The sequence below is a fragment of the Schistocerca piceifrons genome, chromosome 4 (genome assembly GCF_021461385.2).
Source record: "Schistocerca piceifrons isolate TAMUIC-IGC-003096 chromosome 4, iqSchPice1.1, whole genome shotgun sequence".
Classification (NCBI taxonomy): Eukaryota; Metazoa; Arthropoda; class Insecta; order Orthoptera; family Acrididae; genus Schistocerca; species Schistocerca piceifrons.
This window is the reverse complement of record NC_060141.1, coordinates 814,813,241-814,836,082: the sequence shown is the minus strand read 5'-3', so window position 1 is coordinate 814,836,082 and position 22,842 is coordinate 814,813,241. Positions and strand designations below refer to the sequence as shown.

The 22,842-nt window shown below is 45.1% G+C and overlaps 1 protein-coding gene across 1 annotated transcript in view; it reads left to right on the top strand.

The window, feature by feature from the left end:
• Positions 1 to 3,503: 3,503 nt before the first annotated feature.
• Positions 3,504 to 22,842, top strand: part of LOC124796220 (CAR1 transcription factor-like) — a 122,401-nt gene continuing 103,062 nt past the window's right edge. The window contains exons 1-2 of the mRNA XM_047260311.1: positions 3,504 to 3,564; positions 11,326 to 11,655. Coding sequence (XP_047116267.1) covers positions 3,504 to 3,564; positions 11,326 to 11,655 — 391 coding nt within the window. The remainder of the gene's footprint in view (positions 3,565 to 11,325; positions 11,656 to 22,842) is intronic.

The following is a 22,842-nucleotide window of genomic DNA, read 5'->3' as shown; positions in this document are numbered from 1 at the left end:
CAGCATTCTGCTAGACTGGCAACAAACACTATAGAACAACTGGGTTGAGAAGTCATTTTGCACCCACCTTTTTCATTTGATCTTGCACCCTCAGATTTCATCTTCTCTGCTCTCTGTTCAATGATCTTGACATACTTCCTTTCGGGTGAAAATACACTTTGAACATGGCTCTTTGCTACAAAATCACATGATTTCTACAGTTGTGGATTCAGAAAGTTATCCCAACAGACTGAAGTGAACAGCGAAACAAATTATATTATTTATGATGATTTAAGTCTCCAGTATGTATAGTCTGAGTTTTTTAACTTGTAGGAAACACTACAGTGTTATGCATCAGCCTAAGATGTTCGATTGGCCATGAAAGGGTTAATCTGGAAATAAGCAGTAAAAGGCTAAGCCTGGAATAACATTTGTTGTGTTCTGTCCCTCTGCCAATCAGATAAATTGTCATAAACCTGCAGGCCAACTGCGTGAGGAGTTGTGGTGGACAGATTTAATGCAAATGTCATAGAGGGGATGGGGTGGCAGAGGGTGTAACATAGGAGGTACAGGTACAGGTACAGAGCTAGGCATGGGAAAGGGCAGTGTAGGGGTGGCTAGTACTGAGGGAAGGATTGTGAAACTTAAGTTAAGGGGAACTCCAAAATTTTCAAATTAGGGAAGCTGGTATGGGAGTAGAGGGGGTGAGAGGAGTATGAGATGGGTCTCAAGAATGCAGTACACAAGTTGTGAAGCCACCAACAAGTCAGCCACCTTGTACTCAGTAGCATGTTGTCACCGGGTAGTCAATAACACTCTTGGCAGGTGAGGGATTGAGAGTAACTGTGGCACCCAGATGGGTCAGGCTATTTCACACATCAGTCAGGTGGCAAAATTCATTACTACTTATCGTAGTGTGCCTATTTGTAATGTTTGCTTAACATTACAATGACAAATTTCTAAATGTCAATTTGGTACTTAAAAAGTTGTCTTTTTTCTCTTTGACCACATTTCCCTCACAATCTACTACAGTACACATTTTCATTGCAACTGCACATTTGTAACCAATCTTTCGTAGTTACAAAAACACCACCAATTTTCAGTACGAATTATGTATGACATAATTAACATCCAGTGTTAAGTTATAGTATAGAATTTTGAAAAACTGTTTCACAAAAATTATTTAGCACACCACCAATGGAATATTAATGTCAAAGAAAAAGATGAAAAATAAAGTACCACATAATAAAATATTAAAGTCATAACTTTAATGTGTAATTAAGCTACTGAAGGAAGCAAATATCTCACCTGCTAACAGTTCCTCCATCCTCAACTTCTGCGGCATCTGCAAAAATATTAAGAAACTGAATAACTTTACATCAACAGAATTTGAGTGTAAATCGAACATCTTGATATGTGGCAGTGGTTGTCTTCTCACTGCACATGCTCATTTTAATGTCAAGAAGTTGCTACACTAAAATAGTGATGGAGATTACAAATCAGGTGCTGTGGCAAGTACATACATGAGAAATTTTATAAAAGTGAGATTGATGAAAACTGCATAATGATCCAAGTGAAGAACCACAAAATATTTTAATTTTAATTGTCTGAATTCATTACAGCTGCCATATACAGCCACTGTCACAGAGAAGGACAAAGGTGCCCACAAAAAGCAAGGCAACATTGGTGTTTGGAGGCTGGTGTAAGGACACTGCCAGTCACCGAAATAATGGTACAGCTTAGTTTGCTGGAATGAACACCCCTCATGAAAGGGGAAAGGAATAACAGACCATTATAAAATTACAGACTGTCACAGTTAGGAGATAGAGAAATTATGTCATGTACAATTCCGATAGTGTCTCCATTGGATTTCAAGTTACTGAGAACCAGCAGATCCCAAAGTGTTGAGCCACAGCAGTTCACGTGGCACACGTTGCAAATGACATGCCATGTAGTGTAGCAGAGTTGTGGCAGCTTACAACTATGTGACTCACTTTCTTTTGTATTAGTAGTGTGATGTTGATTGGAAGCCATAAAGGCCACATGAATACCCAGAATCCTGATCGAAACACTTTAAACTATCTGCAAGTACTGTAATGACTGCATACCTACAAAAATGGAGGACACTGGCCTCAACAATACATTATGATTTTATGAGCTTTGTCTATTTAGGGGTGTACTAACCTGTTCCAGGGTGGTGTTGTGTTAGAGTAATTCTTCATCAAAGTTCATATTTTGGATTCCAACATGCTAATAGCTGCCCCAGAGGTAAGGAAGTTTAATGTGTTGAGGGTATGCCCACAGATACTTAACATGCGTGGCCAGCACATAAGTTTTCATTTCAATTGAGTCACACTACCCTGTTAGGGAGCTTCTTACAGATGCAAGCAGTTTGTTCAAGGCACATTGTTGGTTAGGGTTTGGATAGTTATTTTCTATGTGAATTATGTATTTTGTGTTGATTAGCACATGCTCAGTTAGCCCCCAAACTACACTGAATAGCTCTTGTTGTTCACACTGCTACAGCAGACTGCAATGTGATTGAAATATAGCACTGTAGGCATCCAAATCGCTATTGATGGCATTCTCCCATAAAAATGCATCAGTGGCAACTGGTATCAGTGTATCAGCCTCACTGATTTGTACCTGCACACACAGAACAAGTGAGACTTGTGTGTTTCATAGTGAATGACTAGGTGGAAGTCACTTCATACTGTGGACAGTGTTAAGGTGATATGCAGAAAAGTATATCTAATTTACAAAGAAGATAGTGTAGGTGTCTTGAAGTGTACTATGTGACATTGGTAGCAATGATATACGGCATCATAAATCACAAATACTGTAACAGCCTAGCACATATTCATAGTAACACTACCAGAGAGCAACAATGACTGCATGAAGAACCAGCATAAAGGTGTGGGAGTTTAAACAATTGGAAAATTTTATATTCAGCAACTAAAGGAACTATATGCCAATTTGGATACACAGCTTAAACAACAAAACTATCATCAACAAGTGTGGTACTCAGTACTGGTGACTTAACATGAGGCATTCCTGTCAGGGACTGCTGTTACAACTTTTACAAGAAACTAATGTAACATTTACACAAAATCCAACTGCAATGTAAATTTGGATTCCTTGACACGCATAAGGCAAGTCCTACATCACTTGGAGGGGAAAGGAAATTTCAAAACTGAAGTCTTTAAAGTAATCTGTAAGAGCACAGTTTGACAGAACTACAGGCAATGCATCATTATCCCATTTTGGTATATTCGAGCATTTAATTGGGAAGCTGTTAGAGCAGTTGCTGTGGACAATTTTGAAGGCAACTTTGTATTTTGGCCATGCATATCTCTGTGGTCATGGCTAACAGGGATGGAAGCTGATATTATGACAGCAGCAACATAATGTGACTAATGTGAACACATCCAATAGAGAGGAAACTGCAAATAAGAATTTTTTGTCCAGTAGTGACTTGAGCAGGAGCATAATTGGACTGGGGCAGCCCAACAACTAGGGCCCCAATGGCAGTCAAAACAAAGGAAATAGAAGAAATTAAAATGGAAACAAAAAGTGGAAAAATAGGTAAAAACATCTGACTAAACACGTCCACAAATGTCCATAGCTCATTGAGGAGCTACAGTAGTGGTCTGGAATTAGTCCTCTGAAAGTGAACTAAATGGATTTTGGTCCACTCAGCTTGTGTCAGTTGCTAACAGGATGCGGCTTAACTTCCAGCACTGCAGTACCTCATGAGAAACAAGTACTTTTATTCACTCTGTGAAGGCAGTACAGAATTCTCTGAACAGTTATTTGCACAGAAGTCATTCCATGTGGTACTGTGTTACAATCATTACTGTATGCCTCCTACCAGATTTAAACACATGATAATGAATTTAATAATGGTTACCGAGAGCCAAGGAAGCTTGCACAAGGTAGACCAGAGTGGAGAACTGCATCAAACCCCATTCGGACTGACAATAACAATAACAACAACAAGAACAACTGCAGTCCATAAACTGGGTGAGTATGAGCCTAATACCAAGTGGTGCTTACTTTACAAACTGATTTTCTGCTACATCAGTTCCATATTGACTTCCCTCCTACCTACCTCCCTCCTTTTGCACTGCAGTTCTGCAAGTATGAAGTGTCTGAGATGAGTGGCAGTATAGTTACTTCCCACTCACCAAATCTATCACTCTCACTGAAGGGTGCAGTGATGTAAGACAGATTGTGATTTTTTTGGGGGGGGGGGGGGGGGGGGTTGGTATGTTTAAGGGGGCTAAACAGCTAAGGTCATCAGTCTCCCATTCCAAAAAACAGGCGAGACTGAAATGTACGAAGCAGGTAAAACCCCAAGGGGAAGGAGACTCCCCCCCAGGCCCTAAAAGAACACAAATGCGGTAACGAACACTACAGACACGAAGACACCAGACAAAAAGAAACAGAACAAAAGAAGATGACCAGAGACTGGTTGACTGACCATGACAACAAAAAAGGGAAAGAGTCAACCAACCGACTACACACTAAAATCTGCAACCAAACATAAGAGACTCGAGGACAAGAGACACACAAAGGGAAAGGAGCAGGACTTCCCTAAATGGAACCACAAAAAGGACTACCACGGATAAAATGTAAAACATTGTCAGCCATAGAGGCATCGTCACATAAAATCAAAGGTAAAGTGCCCGAGAGATTAAAAGCTGCTGATCGCGAGCCGTGAGGCCGATCTCCAAAGCTGGGACGTCAATCACCCCTTTGGCCAGCCTGTCAACACATTCGTTCCCCGGGATGCCAACATGACCTGGCGTCCAAACCAAAACCACCGAACGACCAGAACGGGCAATGGCGGAAACAGACTCCTGAATAGAGGATACCAGAGGAGAAGAGGGATAGCAGCAGTCGATGGCCTGAAGGCTGCTCAGGGAGTCACTGCAGATGACGATGGACCTACCTGAGCAGAAACACATATGCTCAAGAGCGCGCAATATGGCCACCAGCTCTGCAGTAAAAATACTGCAGCCAGCCGGCAAGGAGCGCTGCTCAACATGGGCAGCATGAGCAAAAGAGTAGGCAGTGCGACCATCAACCAGGGAACCATCAGTGTAGACGGGCTCACAGTCCGAAAATGAGGCGAGGAGCGCAAGAAAACGTGGAGTGCCACAGGCGGAACCGAGTCCTTGGGTCCCTGTGCCAAGTCCAGACGGACAGACGGCCGGGACAAACACCAGGGAAGTGTAGGTGCACGGACCCGGAAGGGAGGCAGAAGAGGGAATGACCCCAGTTCCGACAGCTACGGAAAGCCCAGACCTAGGTCGCCGTTCGGGCAGATGGAGGACCATGGCAGGGAAAAGCAGGTGACGATTGGGATGGCCAGGTGAGCAATGCACGTGGACAGCATAGTCGGCGAGCAGTCGATGGCGGCGAATCCGCAGTGGAGGAACCCTGGCCTCCACCAGTAGACTATCCACGGGGCTCGTACGGAAAGCGCCAGTTGCAAGCCGAACCCCACAGTGGTGTATGGGGTCTAACAACGTCAACACTGAGGGTGATGCAGACCCATAGGCCAGGCTCCAATAATCAAGCCGGGACTGCACACGGGCTCTGTACAACCGCAGCAGCGTGCAGCGATCTGCACCCCAAGACGTGTGGCTAAGGCAGCGGAGAGCGTTGAGGTGTCGCCAGCATTTTTGCTTCAGCTGAGTAACATGAGGAACCCATGTGAGCCGGGCATCAAACATGAGTCCCAAGAAGCGGCAAGTGTCCACCACTTCAAGCAGGTGGCCGTTGAGGTAAAGTTCAGGATGAGGGTGGACCGTCCGACGCCTGCAGAAGTGCGTAACTCGAGTCTTGGCAGCAGAGAACTGAAAACCACGAGTCAGAGCCCATGATGCTGCCTTGCGAACGGCGACTTGCAGCCTGCGTTCGGCGACTCCCGTAGTCGTGGAGCTAAATGAGATGCAGAAGTCGTCGGCATACAGAGAAGGAGACACCGACGACCCCACTGCTGCAGCCAGACCATTAATGGCCACTAGAAATAAGGAGACGCTCAACACCGAGCCCTGCGGGACTCCATTTTCCTGTATATAAGATGAACCAGAGGTGGCACCGACTTGCACCCGGAAAGAGCGGCGCAATAAAAAGCTTTGAAGAAAAGCCGGGAGCCGACCACGAAGACCCCACTCATGCAACGTGGCGAGAATGTGATGCCTCCATGTGGTGTCATACGCCTTCCACAGATCGAAAAATACAGCAACGAGATGCTGACGTCGGGCAAAGGCCGTACAAATAGCAGATTCCAGCCGCACCAAATTGTCCGTGGCAGACCGGCCCCGACGGAAGTCACCCTGGGATGGCGCGAGGAGACCGTGCGACTCAAGGACCCAACACAAACGCCGCCCCACCATACATTCGAGCAATTTGCACAAAACGTTGGTGAGGGTAATGGGACGATAGCTGTCCACCGCCAGTGGGTCCGCACCGGGCTTCAAGATGGGGACAATAAGACCCTCTTGCCATTGCGACGGGAACACGCCCTCGCTCCAGATGCGGTTAAAGATGGTGAGGATGTGTCTCTGGCAGTCCCTGGAGAGATGCTTCAGCATCTGTGCGTGGATGCAGTCCGGTCCTGGTGCTGTATCAGGGCAATCGGCGAGGGCAGCGAGGAATTCCCTCTCGCTGAAAGGAGCATTGTATTTTTCAGAATGACGCGTGTGGAACGATAACGGCGTCTGCTCGGCACGCTCCTTGAGAGAGCGAAAGGCGGGGGGATAAGTTGCAGTCGCAGAGCTCTTAGCGAAGTGCGCAGCAAGGTATTCAGCAATGGCGGCAGCGTCCGCGCAGACAGCGCCGTCCAAAGAGATCCCAGGGACACCCGTAGGGGTCTGGTGTCAATAAATCCGCCGTATCCGGGACCACACGAGCGAGGGGGAGACACGGGAGCCCAAAGAGGAGACATACCGCTCCCAGCACTCCTGCTTACGCCGTGTAATAAGACGACGGGCAAAGGCACGGAGCCTCTTAAAGGCGATGAGGGTCTCGAGAGACGGGTGCGGCCTATGACGCTGGAGAGCCCGCCGACGGTCGCGAATAGCCTCAGCAATCTCCAGCAACCACCAGGGTACAGCCTTCCTCCGAGGGAGGCCAGAAGAGCGGGTGATGGCAGCCTTGGCGGCCGAAATCATTGACGTGGTTAAGATGCGGACCACCTCATCAATGTCACCCTGTGGGGGAGACTCAATGATTGCAGCGGAAGTAAAAGCCGCCCAGTCAGCCCTATGGAGAGCCCAGCGGGGCAGGCGCCCAGAAGAATGACACTGGGGCAGTGACAAATAGATGGGAAAATGGTCACTACCCGACAGGTCAGGGTGCACCCTCCAGTGGAGGGATGGGACAAGTCCGGGGCTGCAAAGAGAGAGATCGATGGCCGAGAACGAGCCATGGGCCACACTGGAATGCGTGGGAGCACCGGTGTTCAAGAGGCTAAGGTCGAGCTGAGCCAACAAATGCTCCACGGCTCGACCGCGGTCATCAGAGACAGTCCCACCCCATAGAGGGTTGTGGGCATTGAAATCGCCCAGAAGCAGCAATGGTGGCGGAAGTTGAGCCAGCAGCGCAGCCAAGACATGTCAGGGGAGCTCCCCATCTGGAGGAATGTAAATAGAGAAAACAGTAATTCCCGGCGAGAGCTCAACCCTGGCAGCAACTGCCTCTAAAGGCGTCTGAAGGGGTACTGACGAGCTACAGACAGAGTGGTGAACAAAGAGGCAAACCCCACCTGACGCTCGTTGACGGGCAGCACGGTTCTTATAGTATCCCCGATAACCACGAAGGGCGGGGGTCCGCATTGCAGGAAACCAAGTTTCCTGCAGAGCAATGCAGAGAACAGGGGAAACACTCAGAAGCATCCGGAGCTCAGGCAGGTGGCGGAAATAACCGCCGCAGTTCCATTGGAGAATGGAAGCAGGAAGGGACTGGGAGGGCGTGAATGCGACTAAGAGGCAGACAGCGCCTCAGAGCCAACTGCTGCCACTGGGGGAGAATCAGCTGAGTCCATAGGAGAGGCCACCAAGGGTTCCGTGAGGGTGAGATCCGCGGCAGAGGCGAGGATCTCCACCTCATCCCCGGAGCCAGGACCATGTACAGCAGGCGGTGCTGAAACTACCGGAACGTCCTTCTTCTTGGACACATGCCGTTCCTTCTTCTCACGTCGGCCCTTAGGGTGAGAGGGCTGGGAGAGCTTCTCTGAAGGAGCGTCGGAGGCTGACGATGACGCAGAAGCCCTACAACCAGCAGGTGGCGGAACCTTCAGCCACTGGCTGACATCCGGCTGGGTAGGAGAAGAAATGGAGGAAGGGAGAGCCCCGAGGGACCCCTTCCGCGAGAGAGGAACCGGCGGAGGCAACGCCGGTGGAGAAGGAGGGGGGGGATCGAGCCTCCCGGTTGTGGAGCAGATGTCACTCCCAAAGTAAGCGTAGGGGGAGCGACAGAAGAGGGTTTGCCCCCAACTGCTAAAGGGCCAACTGAGGAAGGCTTGCCCCCAAACACGAGGGGGCAGACAGAGATACACGGCCCAGAGGGCCCACTGAAGGCGGCACAGATGAGGCGACAACCGTCGCTCGCGTGGGCGACGATAACGTGGCTGCAGCATAAGATGTTCAAATGGAAGCAGGATACAACCTTTCATATTTCAGTTTTGCCTCTCGATAAGTAAGCCGGTCCAGAGTCTCAAATTCCATGATCTTTCGCTCCTTATGAAGAACGGGGCAATCCGGCGAGCATGGAGAGTGGTGCTCCCCACAGTTGACACATACAGGCGGAGGTGCACATGGAGGATCGGGATGAGAGGGCCGTCCGCAATCTCGACATGTAGTGCTGGATGGCCAACGGGAGGACATATGCCCAAACTTCCAGCACTGGAAGCACCGCATCGGGGGAGAGACGTATGGCTTGACGTCGCAATGGTAAACCATCACCTTGACCTTCTCGGGCAAGACATCACCCTCGAAGGTCGAGATAAAGGCACCGGTGGCCACCCTGTTAGTCTTGGGTCCGCTATGTACACGACGGACAAAATGTACACCACGTCGTTCCAAGTTGGCTCTCAGCTCGTCATCGGATTGTAACAAGAGGTCACGATGGTAAATAATCCCCTGGACCATATTTAAGCTACTGTGGGGAGTGACGGTAACAGGGACGTCCCCCAGCTTATCACACAAGAGCAAAGCTCGTGACTGGGCTGGGGAGGACGTCTTGAGGAGGATGGACCCATTCCTCATTTTAGACAACCCCGCCACTTCCCCAAACTTATCCTCCAGGTGTTCCACAAAAAACAGAGGCTTCGTCGTAAGAAAGGAGTCACCATCAGTCCTGCTGCAGACAAGGTATTGCGGTACGTAAGGCTCCCGCTTGGCACTAGATCGGCGTCCCTCCCATGGCGCAGCCAACGAGGGGAACAACTGAGGGTCATATTGCACAGCATCAAAGTCTACTCTACCTTGCTTAGAGACGCTGGTGGCCGTGCGACCACCAGTTTGGTGTGATTCATTGCGCTTCATTGCGCCACATCCGCCCAGATGCCACCTACTCCGAACGAGGGCTCTCCCCAAGGGCGCCACCCAGCCAAACCAACGGGTACCTGGCCGATATCCCGTTGCCCAGAGTCCCCGTGCCCCAGACAAGATGGGCACATACTCCTTGGCATGCATGGGGAGGAAACAGCTCTGGCATCTGTAGTGCGATCCCTGCGTGGTCAGGGGGCTACCACCAAGAGGGTACATGACGACCCCACCACAACGGACTGGCTACCGTGCTGGATTTTAGGTGTTGAAAGGGTCCACAGTTGTTGTGGGCGTGAAGAAGAAGAGTGCGCTCAAGCCAAGAAGGAGACAACCCAGAAGACGTTGGGCGTAGTCCCCCCCCCACACGACAATAGGGAACATGCAAGATGGTGGAGCATGATGGACCAATAGAAAAACACCACATAAGGTGTCCTTCCCCAAATGGCACGCACTAACAACAGAAATTTGGAAGAAAAAAGGACGTCAAACCCAAGAGGGGACCATCACAGAAGGCCGAAACGTTTGAGACTCCTTTTAGTCGCCTCTTACGACAGGCAGGAATACCGCGGGCCTATTCTTACCCCCGAACCCGCAGGGGGAGATTGTGATTTAGTAAGCAAATTGAGTGCACGGTCTTGCTATTGTTAGGTAGCACTGATTGGGACAAATGACCGACAGTCGAGATCAGATGGCCTCTAACAAAGCTGTGTTTAGTCAGGCTGTGGAGGATGCATGGGGAAATTACATGATGCAGTGTCCACAGTTGCATTTTTCCTCAATTACATGAAGGAAGAACAATCTCTGGACAAAGTTCATTGCTGTAGCTCAGGATTCAGACAAGAAATAAACACGTTTTGTCCAACAGAAATTAAATGGCATATTGTTTCTTATTCTACATACAGCATGAGGAAACACATGTACTCCATCAAATAAATGCAGCATACAGACCAATTTCTATATATATAAACACCATTTAGAAACTACAAATTATCCTACTTCCCTGTTTTCTTATTTGGTCATGAGAGACTTTCCAATTTCTAATTTGCCTGTGTGTGTGTGAGAGAGAGCGAGAGAGAGAGAGAGAGAGAGAGAGAGAGAGAGAGAGAGAGAGAGAGAAGATATATTTTGCACATTTTTGGCCGAGTCCGATGGGTGGCAATAGAGTGGGAGAGAGATGAATTTGACATAACAAAAAATAGCCCTAAAAAGGGGCAGGTACAAGGATAATGCCAACTAGAACTAGCTCAAATTTCCTTCTCTCATCTTTGATATTTTTCCGTCACCAAGAGATTTTGTGCTGGCTCTCACTGACAGAACACTGCACAGCAGAACAAGGAAAGACAGTAAAATGTTCTCAGTCCATAACATTTTATCCAGAATGCCCCATTATTTCTGACTTCAGTCATGCACCCTGGCACTGAATCTGTGAGGCATTGGACCCATTTGTCAGAAGAGGCAACCCCACCGAGGCTTCAAAAAAAGCAGTCCAAAAGAGCATCAGCTATAAATGGTGTGTTTCACAGCCAGTTCTCTGTGTGTTCGTGCTACTTACACACACATAATTTCCATTGTGTTCATGTGAGCAGTCTCTCACAGCAAGTCCATTACATTAATGTCTATGTTGGACAGCTGCAGTTGAATGAGCAGACCTATACACAAGTGAATATTCTTCCTGTAGCATGAGATCCCCTCCACAATATAGCATTCACACTAAATGCAGCACCACTTTCTTCAAAATGTGGGCATACGGCCTGCTACTGAGGAAGCATTCCTGCTCCTCTCACAGAAATCCGACACCCCAACGGGGAAACCAACGCCCCCAACGGGGAAACCAACGCCCCCAACGGGGAAACCAACGCCCCCAACGGGGAAACCAACGCCCCCAACGGGGAAACCAACGCCCCCAACGGGGAAACCAACGCCCCCAACGGGGAAACCAACGCCCCCAACGGGGAAACCAACGCCCCCAACGGGGAAACCAACGCCCCCAACGGGGAAACCAACGCCCCCAACGGGGAAACCAACGCCCCCAACGGGGAAACCAACGCCCCCAACGGGGAAACCAACGCCCCCAACGGGGAAACCAACGCCCCCAACGGGGAAACCAATGCCCCCAGCGGGGAAACCAACGCCCCCAGGAAACTGACAATCGGCTAGTACTACCTGTTGTCACCACCTATTCCCCATTATGTCTGGACCCTCGCGGCTGCTAAACTACTGTTTGGTCTTGGTAAGACAAGTTATCTGTGAAAAGTACATTTTTCCACATTGCATTCAGATGGAGCTCTGTGGCTGCCAGCCAGTGTAACACATTTCCTCACTGAGTTCCTGTTTTATAGTGGATCATTGTGCGTGCAGTACAGCTTTCCTTGGCCCTCAGTGAACTGCATCATTGGAACTGGGAAGTTGGTCACTCACTACAACTGCTTCGTATCTAGGGGAGGGATTAGTTGGCTCTTACAGGCAAGCTATGTGTTATCCTGCTGTGTGCTCATTATCTTGAGCCAGGCATTCTGCTGATAGTGCCTCCTTCAACTTCTGCCATTCCAAAGATTCATCAATCACACAGGTTGATATTTCATCCAAAGTTCCCAATACTCAGGCAACTTCCATTCCCATAGTCACCCTTGGGGTGAATTTGTATAGCTTTAAAAATGCACGTTACTACCCCTTAATATTTGTCATGTCAACACAGGATACGTAGAAATTCACGACTCTGCCAGATATGTGACAAGCATGGATGGAAAGCCAAATCATCTGCATACTGCAGACGTTTGCTGAACCCTACACAGCTTACACTGGGGACAGGCCACATATTTGAACAAAATTTCCTTAAACATTTTTGCCATTTATCAGCATGACAAGAGAGAAATCAGCATTGGAATAATATGCCATTTCTGATGACTAACACCTCTGACAATACCTCAGTTACAGTCATCCACTCACAAGCAGCACCACAGGAATATCACAGTCAAGCAAACATTAATGGTTTGAGTTGGAGCCAGGGCATGGGTAACAACAACCAAAGGTGTATTCATTTATTTCTTATGTCTGTTACTTGTAATTAGGGTCTCAGTGATGTTCTAAGACCTTCCATGACATCTTCCACTGATCTGTGCTGGCTGGGCTGTTTTGAGGGAAGAGACCAAACTGCGAGGTCATCGGTCTCATCGGTTTAGGGAAGGATGGGAAAGGAAGTCGGCCGTGCCCTTTCAAAGGAACCATCTCTGCATTTGCCTGGAGCAATTTAGGGAAATCACGCTGATCTGTGCCCGCAACTATTGCTGCTATGATGGTCTAACACAAGACTGCAACTCACCTCGCCATCATCTTCCTTATCGTCCCCTTCTCCCTGTTCCCTTTGTCGAGCACGATATGCAGTACACTAGGACTCCCATACAAGACAAACATCGTGTGATGAAAACCTGAATAGTATTGTAAACCCCGTGAAGAAATTTTATCTCTTTTTGCAGTAGAAATGTTTGTGGAAGTGCACTTCACAATGTTGATATTGTGCTGGACTATACACAAGCACTGTAATGGAAAGTGAAGTTATTCTTTGGCACATGTGACAGATGAGATTTGATGGAATATGATCAAATGTTTTGTTGCAACACTTGGCTTACCTAGGCCTGCAACTGGATGATACTGTGAATCATTAGTTTCACTGTTTCTATTCTTTGCCATGAGGTCTGGTTTGTGTTCAAATAGCTATATCAAATTTGGCACCCATTCTACATCTACACCAGTAAAGGCACATAAGTGAGTACTTAAGATGCCAGCATCCGAGTTCAAATGCATCTGGAAGCTTTTAATTATTGGCATTCTTTTTTCTGGTAGTTCATAATATATGTAATAGATTATAGTTAATATTCTCTGACAAATAGCTGACCCAGTAATGTTGATAACTAATTTGATAATGCTGCATGCCCATTCATTAGAGCTTTAATGGCTGTATGTAGGTGCACAAGAACATCATTATTTGTTCACGCTTTGTCAAAGTACTCTGGGAAATTTTAACCACTGCTTTAAACATTTAAGGATGGTAAGTATTAAGTGTGGTTGTAGTAGTGTGTAACATTTCTTATCATGAACTGTTAAAGGTTTCATGTTTCATTCTGTCTTTTAAGAAGAGCTCTTCAAATGTTGCTTTTGTTGTTGGTTATTTTCTCTATCATAAAACATTATAACTTTCATGACTTTAGCTACAGGTACTTTAATAAATGTATCTGAAACAGAGTGAAGCCCATACGCAACAAGAGCAGCTATTTAATTACTCAGACACACAATTCCATTATTTGCATAAATGTCCAAAAAATCTGTCTCTCTCTTTCTAGTGAATTTGCAAAAACAATTAAAAAATGGAAATGTGTAGCTTTGAACTCTGCACCTTCAGGTTACCGTGCAATGCTTCTATCATTTCACCATGGAGAAAGGATTTGGGAAGAGCAGGTAATTTTGAGGCCTTAACCTTCATTCCAAAACATGCAGAGATATATTTTCAAGCTGCAAAATGAAGAATATGAGTGGCAGTGGAATACAAAAAACTTGTTGGTAATACTGGTCTTCCATTCTTAGTTGCTTGAATGGTAGACAGTGAGCACTTAGAACCTGAATGCCAATTAATATACTAAGGCTAAGAGAGTGCATATGTCAGTGATTTGAACCTTCTGAGAGTCAGGTCCATAACCTATGCAGTTAAGTAAGCGATCACTAGCATATGGGGCATACACGAATACTGAGTCAGTATCAGACACCTCACATTTACCACACCAATGACACTCATCTCCCCGAGATCAATCCCTGGTCTGGTTTTTACGGCACTATTGCCAAATGGTCTGATCTTTCCTGGCTTTTGTCTAATAAGGCACAATTGTTTGTTTGCTGATAAGTGTACACTGACCCCTACCCCAGCACCTCAATGCCTCGAGCCATCACAATTCTTCAGAAATGAATTTAACAATACCATGGAAGGCACACTAAAAAAACTGTAAGAAAGTGAGTTCTCAGTGAACAAGGCCTCTGTTATATATAGATAACATACACTCACATACTCACGCAAATGCAACTCTCACACACGTGATCACACTCTCTGGCAGCTGAAGCCAGGCTGCGAGCAGTTGCACATGACGAAACAGGCAATCATGTGGGGGTAAGGAGGATGCTGGGACAGGGTGTGGGAGGGTAACAGGGTAGGGGTGGGCAACAGTAGACTGCTGGAGATGACCTGCAGGAGACAGGACATAATAAAGTTAAAGGCAATAGCAAAGAGGGTCACACTCAAAACAGTACCCTGAGGCACACCAACTTCCTGGTGGAGGTGTCTGACAAGGCAGTACCAACATTCCTTGAAAAATCAATACTTTAAAAATACCTGAAGGACATGGGGCATGCGGCCTCAGAAGTGCCACATGTAGAGAGATCAAGAATACCCATCCTTCAGAAGGTGTTTTAGGCTTTCTGCAAATTTAAAAACACTGCCAGTGTCCGATATATCCACAGAAAACCATTCGCGACACACGTTGACAAAGTGATGAGATGGTCAGCTGCAGGACGGCCTGCTCAAAATCCGCACGGTACAGTGGTCAGTGAATTGCCACACTCTAGTCACTATACCAGCCAGGCATGAATTACATGTTTCATCAGTTTGCAAACACAGCTTGTGGGAGAAACGGGGCAGTAACTAGAAGGAAGGTATTTTTCTTACTGGGCTTGGGTATGGGTATGGGAATGACAGTGTCTCTATGCTGGCATCTGGCAAACGGTGCCCTCTGCCCAGATGCAGTTGTACATAAGAAAGAGCAAGTGCTTGCCCACAAAAGAAAGGTTTAGCAACATCTGAATGCAAACATCGTCCAGCACTGTGTTGGAGGATCGATATGAAGTGAGAGCAAGTTCTCGCCCAATCATACTAAAGGCAGCTTGTAGCACTCGCTAATCTGCCAAAATAAGGGTACTACCCAAGCCTCCTCCACTTGTTTCTGGTGGAGGAAGGCAGAATGATAGTGGGTGGAGCTTGAAATCTCCGCAGAATAGCAGCCCAATGGATCTTGGTCCTGCAGGGCCCATACAACAATTGAGGTAGTGGAACTGTTAGAAGAACTACTTAAGGAAATCTAGCTAGATTTTTGCTATCCTGAAGGGTGCAACGACACTGTGCATGCAACTGTTCATAATGAATGCAGTTTGCCATCATAGAATGATGGTTAAAAACATGGAGAACACATCTCTGCATGTGAGTTGAGTCACAACACAGCTCAGTCAATCAAGGCACTGGGACATGGCACAGTAAAGATGAAGTGCGAGAATGGCATATTGTGTGGTGGTAATGATGGCATTTGTAAGATATTCTACCTGGTCATCACAACTGGAGAAATTATGTCACTCAAAGGGTGCCAGGGAACAGTAAATCTCCAGTCATCCCTAGAAAGTTGCCATTTCGGTGTGCATATATGTGGGGTAGGAGTCAGAAAATGGATAGCAAATGGTAAATGGTTGCTTGAGTACGTACTAGAGACAGTGATGAGATGATGGGCAAATTGGGCAGTGCAGGAGATTTCCAGATATGGGTAGGAGTGCATGTAGTATAAAAGGAAGATGAGTACTCCCACGATAAGGCAAATGAGGTTAAGGTGACTGAGAAGTTCAGCCTAGAGGGCACCTCTCTGTCAGGTTCTGGGAGATTTCCAAAGGGAATGGTGTGCATTACAGTCAACGAGCAGCAGAAAGGGGTGAGGGAGTTGGCCAGTAAGCTGGATGTAGAGTGTCCATGACACCGAATGACTGAGGGATGTAAACAGTACATATGCAAAAGTTCAGGAGAGGAAGTAAAATGCAGACAGGAATAGCTTCAAGCTGGGTAGTCAGGTTGCAGGGTTGACTTTGAACGTCCTTTCATATGAGCAGCATGACTCCCCTCTCTCCTCCTACGATATGGAATGCCATCTTTGGAGAGAGGGAGTCAAAGCAGACTGGGAAGAAATACAAAAGCTCAAATCAGTCTTGAGGATGCAATTTTGTTTCCTGCAGGCACAGAACTAGCAGAGGATGCGATTCCAAGAGCAGCCGCATGTCATCTTTTTGGATTGAAGGCCACCAGTATTCCATTGGAATAATGTCATGATTAGGAAAGAGGAGGAGGGAAGAAATGGAGCGGTGGCACCTCAGCGGCCATTCCTGTGTTACATTCTTGATTGCATTTACATAAACTTATGGCTCCTCTTTTTTGGTTTCTTAAACATTTTATTTTATCTGACACATTCCATGACCTTTAAGATTTGTGTCACATATTGGTCCTAAACAACAAGATGTATGAAAAAGAAACCACTTACTGGATAAAGGACTGTTTGCCATGGTCATGGGAGCTGGCAAGTAAGTCAATGCAAGATCTGAAAGATCACAAGAATGATCATTCGATTCTGTTTAATGTACCAGAGACCTATATTAATATTACTGAAAGCAATTCCCTAACAACAAAAGTAACTAAACAGTTACTTTAAAATCACACTGCACAATTTGTGATGCACGTGCTTAAGTACACTAAGGTAGTTTTATTGAATTACTAATCAACATTTGTCAAACATAACAAACACTATGACAAGTATAACTCTCAAAGTAGTTCACTTGGTAGTTATTTCACAAGCAGGAAAGTATTTTCAGAAGAGTTTAGGAAGTTTGACAGGCCATGAATGTATGGAGGAGAATGAGTCTGATATCATTCTAGAAAGGTACTTTGAAACGTGTTTGCGATTGCGAGTACCTGTCATTTGTGTTTGTGATATTTGCTCAAAAATGGGGAAATCTCAGTTTCCAACTGCAATCAGCAAGCATTTTAGACAACAGTAAGTGGTAAGTGTCGATTTTGAGGAATATTTATTGTCATGTTTAAAGAGTATCAACTATGGTGTAACACATCGCTTTGGTAAAGGCGTACATCTCACAATGTCTATAGTACCGATGAACAATGGTCACCACCACAAAGTGTTTTTTTTTTTTTAATTCAAATGGTGGCTTTAAACTTTTATACCCTTCTCTGTTGTGCATAATGTGGTGTCACCGTCAGACACCACACTTGCTAGGTGGTAGCCTTTAAATCGGCCACGGTCCGGTAGTATACGTCGAACCCGCGTGTCGCCACTATCAGTGATTGCAGACCAAGCGCCACCACATGGCAGGTCTAGAGAGACTTCCTAGCACTCGCCCCAGCTGTACAACCGTCTTTGTAGTGATGGTTCACTGACAAAATACGCTCTCATTTGCCGAGACGATATTTTAGCATAGCCTTCAGCTACTTCATTTGCTACGACCTAGCAAGGCGCCCTTATCAGTTACTATTGATATTGTGAATCATGTACCATCAAGACAGACGTTCATCATTAATGGATTAAAGTTAAGTATTCCACCAGCTAAGTCCGTTTTTCTAAATTCTAATTTCCTTGTCCTGTTCCAGACCTCACGCCAGCCTGTGTGAGTTAAAATGCATGCATTTTGTCCTCCTCTAGTAACACCCTCCAACCAAAACACACAAAATCTAGTGGAGACTGATGCAGCATATCTGCAGGGTGGGATAACGATAATTAGTTTATCGTTCTTCACAGTTCATTATGATTTCAGTGTTTTATTCTATCATGATGATGATGATACCTGGTTACGGGGCACTCAATGGCATGGTTATCAGCATCCACAGCAATTCCCAACTTTTACATGGTCCAGCCATGCCACTTTCACAAATGATGATGGCAACACAAACAACCAGTCCATGGGTTTATTCCTTGCTGTCTCATTCTTGTTCAGCAATGTGCCTTCCCCCTAGAACTGTCAGCATCATGACAACTGCCATTACATCAGGAGAACGAAGATGAAGTTGAGCTGTCAGTAAGATTCTGTACACTGACCAATGACACATGACTTGACATTAATAATTAAAGAGAGTTACTTGTTTTAAATTAAGAGCCAGTATATGAGTGGTCTTTGAGATATTTTTTTTGGGTCATTTAGCAGGTAATTTAGACTTGAGATAGCATTTCAGTTAACAGTGCTAAAGAAGTTGCAAAGTTTGTGATGTCAGGTAACAGACTGCCATGGGAGACGCAATGAGACTGAAATGGAGATGAACAGGATATTAATAAAGGTGTTTATTTGATTAAGCAAGTGGGTAGTGTGCAAAGTAGCTCAGAATAGGAGGAAGTATTTTAACGGTTCCAAGCCCTGAGCTGATGAAATATGTCCTCACCCAGGGAGGAGGACAGGAAGCAGTGTGAAGTTTATTACATGCCACAGAACCAAACTTTATATGCTACTGGTGAAAATCACACTTGCTCTGCCAGTCTCATACGTGCATCCACTACTTTCACTCACCTGAGCGATGGGACGCGTGCCTTTCTCCTCAGCAGGGCCTGATTGACAAAAAAAGAATTTTCGTTTTAACATAAAAAATACCTTATCTGCACAAGTAAAGCAAACTAGTGATAAACTAAGTGTGTTTCAACATGACCTGATAAAGAACAGAATCAATTGTTTCTATCTTTTAGAAAACCTACGGATCAGTGTATAATTGAGCATCTAATCTACTCAATTATAAACAACCATCAATATTACCGAGTTCCAGAAAGCCAGAACTTTATTCCAGTTGCATGCTTGCTATCTGAAGACTGGCAGGGACAAATAAATGTTTATTGTCATCATTTCACATAAAAATTGCTCAAATTTTAAAATTTAAGATCCTGTACTTATCTGCTTTATAAAACATACAATCTTATGTTACACAGTTAACACACTGTTTCATGTTTAACATTTAGGAACTGTGTGTAAGCTTGTTTATGCACCTTCACTAATTGCATTCATGTACTGACATTATATTCATCCAGTATTTGGCAATGAGAGCACTTAGTGTTTTGCAGAAAACTTCACCAATAATTTTAAATTATCATGAATTTCTCTCACAGATACCCCACAGAAAGTAATAGCAAAAATGTTTATCACTTACCACATTTTTGCTGTTTGTGCAGTAATAATGCCACATCAAACACATTCAATGTAACACTCCTTTCTTTACTTACAGATGGGTACAAGTAGTGAGGAGAATGAGTGGCAGGTGAGGCAGATTATTTCTCAGGTGGATTTTTTGTGGAGGTGAGACAGAAAGAAAATCTGATGCGTATGGGAACAGGATGGATTAGGAGACATAATAGGAATGAGGTTGAAGTGGGTGGTGTAGCATCTGGCTGGTGCTTTACAATCCTGCCTTATGCCACACAACAGAGGTATGTCAGTTGCTGGCATCTTAACAGGCTTGAAACTGAAACTCACCCTCAGTACAGCGGATCTTGCCAATGACAGCCACTGCATGGTTTCCACCCTGGAGCCATGTGACAATGGACAACTTAACAGTATTTCTCCACTACATAGCCTTTGTAGGAGAATGTACAGTGGCTCACCAGCCAACCCAAGTTCCAGACTCGACATCAACTATCTACGATGGAATGCATGACTATATTAATAAGAATGCAGCCCACAATATTGGCATTGCCAGTGCAACCTACAGCAGTGTTCGTCAGTTGTTACAGAGTGCTCAACTGGAAGCTTCAAGAATAGTTTTCATATTAGTGGCAATCTTTTCATGCATCAGGGCATTCTCTACCTTGCCTTCATCACAAAGTTGTTTCATTTGCTTCATGTTGGCATGTACCATCTGTCCCGCAATGAAACACTCTTCCTCTTGTCCACTCAGGAACATCTCTCTTCTTGTGCTTTTATAATTCCTTTTTTGTCTCTGGAAGCTTTCTACCAGTGTCTTGTGATCCATTAGGTAGCCTTCATCTCTGTGTTCAAGTGCTTCTGCATAGTGTTTGAATGGTTTTGCTCCGTGTTCAAATGCCTTGTGCCACTTCTTTCTTTCATCCTGGTATCTTTCTGCCTGCACCATTCCACATCATCATCCCTCCTTACTGATGTCTTGGCCCAGTTTCTGTATTTTTCTTCCAGGTGTGTGCCTCATGGATGGCATTGCCATCTCCTCCATGGGGATGACAGTTCATACTTTTGGCTGCTGTTACAGTCAAAACTTTTCCTCTGAGCACAGCAACATTGGAATCTAGGACATCATCAGTGCAGCTTGCAGTGCTCAGCTTAGCTCATATTAGTGACAGCCTTACAGCATATCAGGAGTATTTTTATGTTGCTTGCACTAGGAAGCTGTTTCACTTGCCCAACATTATCATGTGCCTTCTGTGTTGCAATGAAGTTCTATTGTTCATGGCTACCTGAGCACATCTCTCTCCTTGTGCATGGATCATCCACATTAGGTGGGACATATGACCATGAGTGTGGGTGGCAGATGGGGCAAGGCAGCTCCCTGCTGGACTCCCTGTAGAGAGGTGAGGCAGAAAGACGAACAGATTGGTCTGGGATCAAACTATAGTGAAAGTCTTGATGGGAAATATTTTATGAACAAAGGTACTGGCACCAGAGACAAATCTAGTGAACAGGAAGTGATACTGTAGTATCAGCCATTCTCTCCAAAAGCATTGACACATTCATCCCACATGCTTCAGTTGTTTCCACTCTACTATACACTCCCAGCACCTTCATTTTAGAGGTGATCAGCTTTCATATGTTATAAAGTAGACCATAGAAACCTTATTTCTGCTGACTGTATTCTTCATAACCACCCTACCCATTATTCAAAAGACAGCTCCATAAATAATTGTAAACAATTAATTCCAAGAAACTACTGAGACATTCAAGACAAAATAAGGAAAAGAAAACAAATGTCTCCAGTACACTATCTCATGAGAAAGAAGAAAAACAGTACATCAAAAGAACAGTATCTGTACATTTGGGGTGGTAGATTTCCAACTACAGTCATGATTATGATATGATTTTCATTAATAAAGACATGCATTAATTTTAGTTACAAGACACAGACATCAGTTTTCTTCAAGAATGAGTTATCAGTGAAAATAGATGTCAAATAGTATATACCTAGCAAATAATGTAACAAAGATAAATAATATCTACACTGTCTTTGCCATCCACAATTAAGCCAAAGATAGGAAGCTCCTTCTACAAAACATACTGTACTCACTTCTGTACCAACAAAGAAAAAACACATTCTAGCATCACCTGTCAGCTTCTGGGTTCTAATTGTACATAAACTGAACAAAAGATCACAGTACACAATGAAATGGGACATTCTTATGGTTGTGCAGATTCTGAAACAAACATTTTGGCAGGACCTTTATGTCTGATTGACCACAGAAAGGTTAAGGGAGCCCCTGAAAATGTTAGTATCAAATAACTTATGGTAGTGCTGAACGCATCAGCTATGACCATTTATAAACTACATTCACACCCCAATATTTCCATTTAAGTTACTACCCTAATAGGTTGTACAAAAATGTTCAGTTTTGAAATACAAATCATCCTCAGTTTCTTCTACTCACATCATTCATTCATTGGAGTCCCACTGTTTGATTAAGCCTCTTCCCTGGCTTCTCCTGGTATTCTGGTCTCAAGCTACAGGCATTGCAGCTTGAAGTCCATGTAGCCTGATATCCACTCAATGCCTCTCACCAGACTGTCACCTCAATGTTCCCCCCACTCACCTCCCTAGGATACGAGCATGTAATTGTCTTATCCTATCTGTCACTCACTCCATCACTACATGTATCACTCATCTCCACTACCTCCACACTACATCTCCTAATCCTGCCTGTTCCCTGTCCATTTTTCTGTTTCCTTTTCCCTCCCAGTAATTCTCAGCACACATATTTCCACAGCTATAGAGGCAAACTTTGTATTTCTGTAAGTCAGTAAATACTCGCCCCAAATCAAAGTCCTCAATATTCAAAAACATAAATATAATAAAATATATTATGATTTCTGGATTCTAATTCAATTGTGTATGGTGGACTGACCAAGGGGTTGCAGAAATCACATAGATAAGAACTATAAACCCACTATCCAATCAAAATACCTGGGCACCCTTATGTAACGGGCAACTGAGCACTTTAATTCAATGAGAGGTGGAGCTACTATTATAGGAAGTGAAATGATAATTAAATGGACACCCTAGCTGCAAACAGGCGGTGATGTACTTCATTGGGGAAATGGTGAAAATGTGTGCCCCGACCGGGACTCGAACCCGGGATCTCCTGCTTACATGGCAGACACTCCATCCATTTAATTATCATTTCATTTCTAGCAAAGCTGCAGGGTGATCCACAGTAATTGTTCTTTCGGGAACAGATACTACCGTCATATATAGTTAAAATACGGCTTCCCGGCCATTGACCTAATTGTG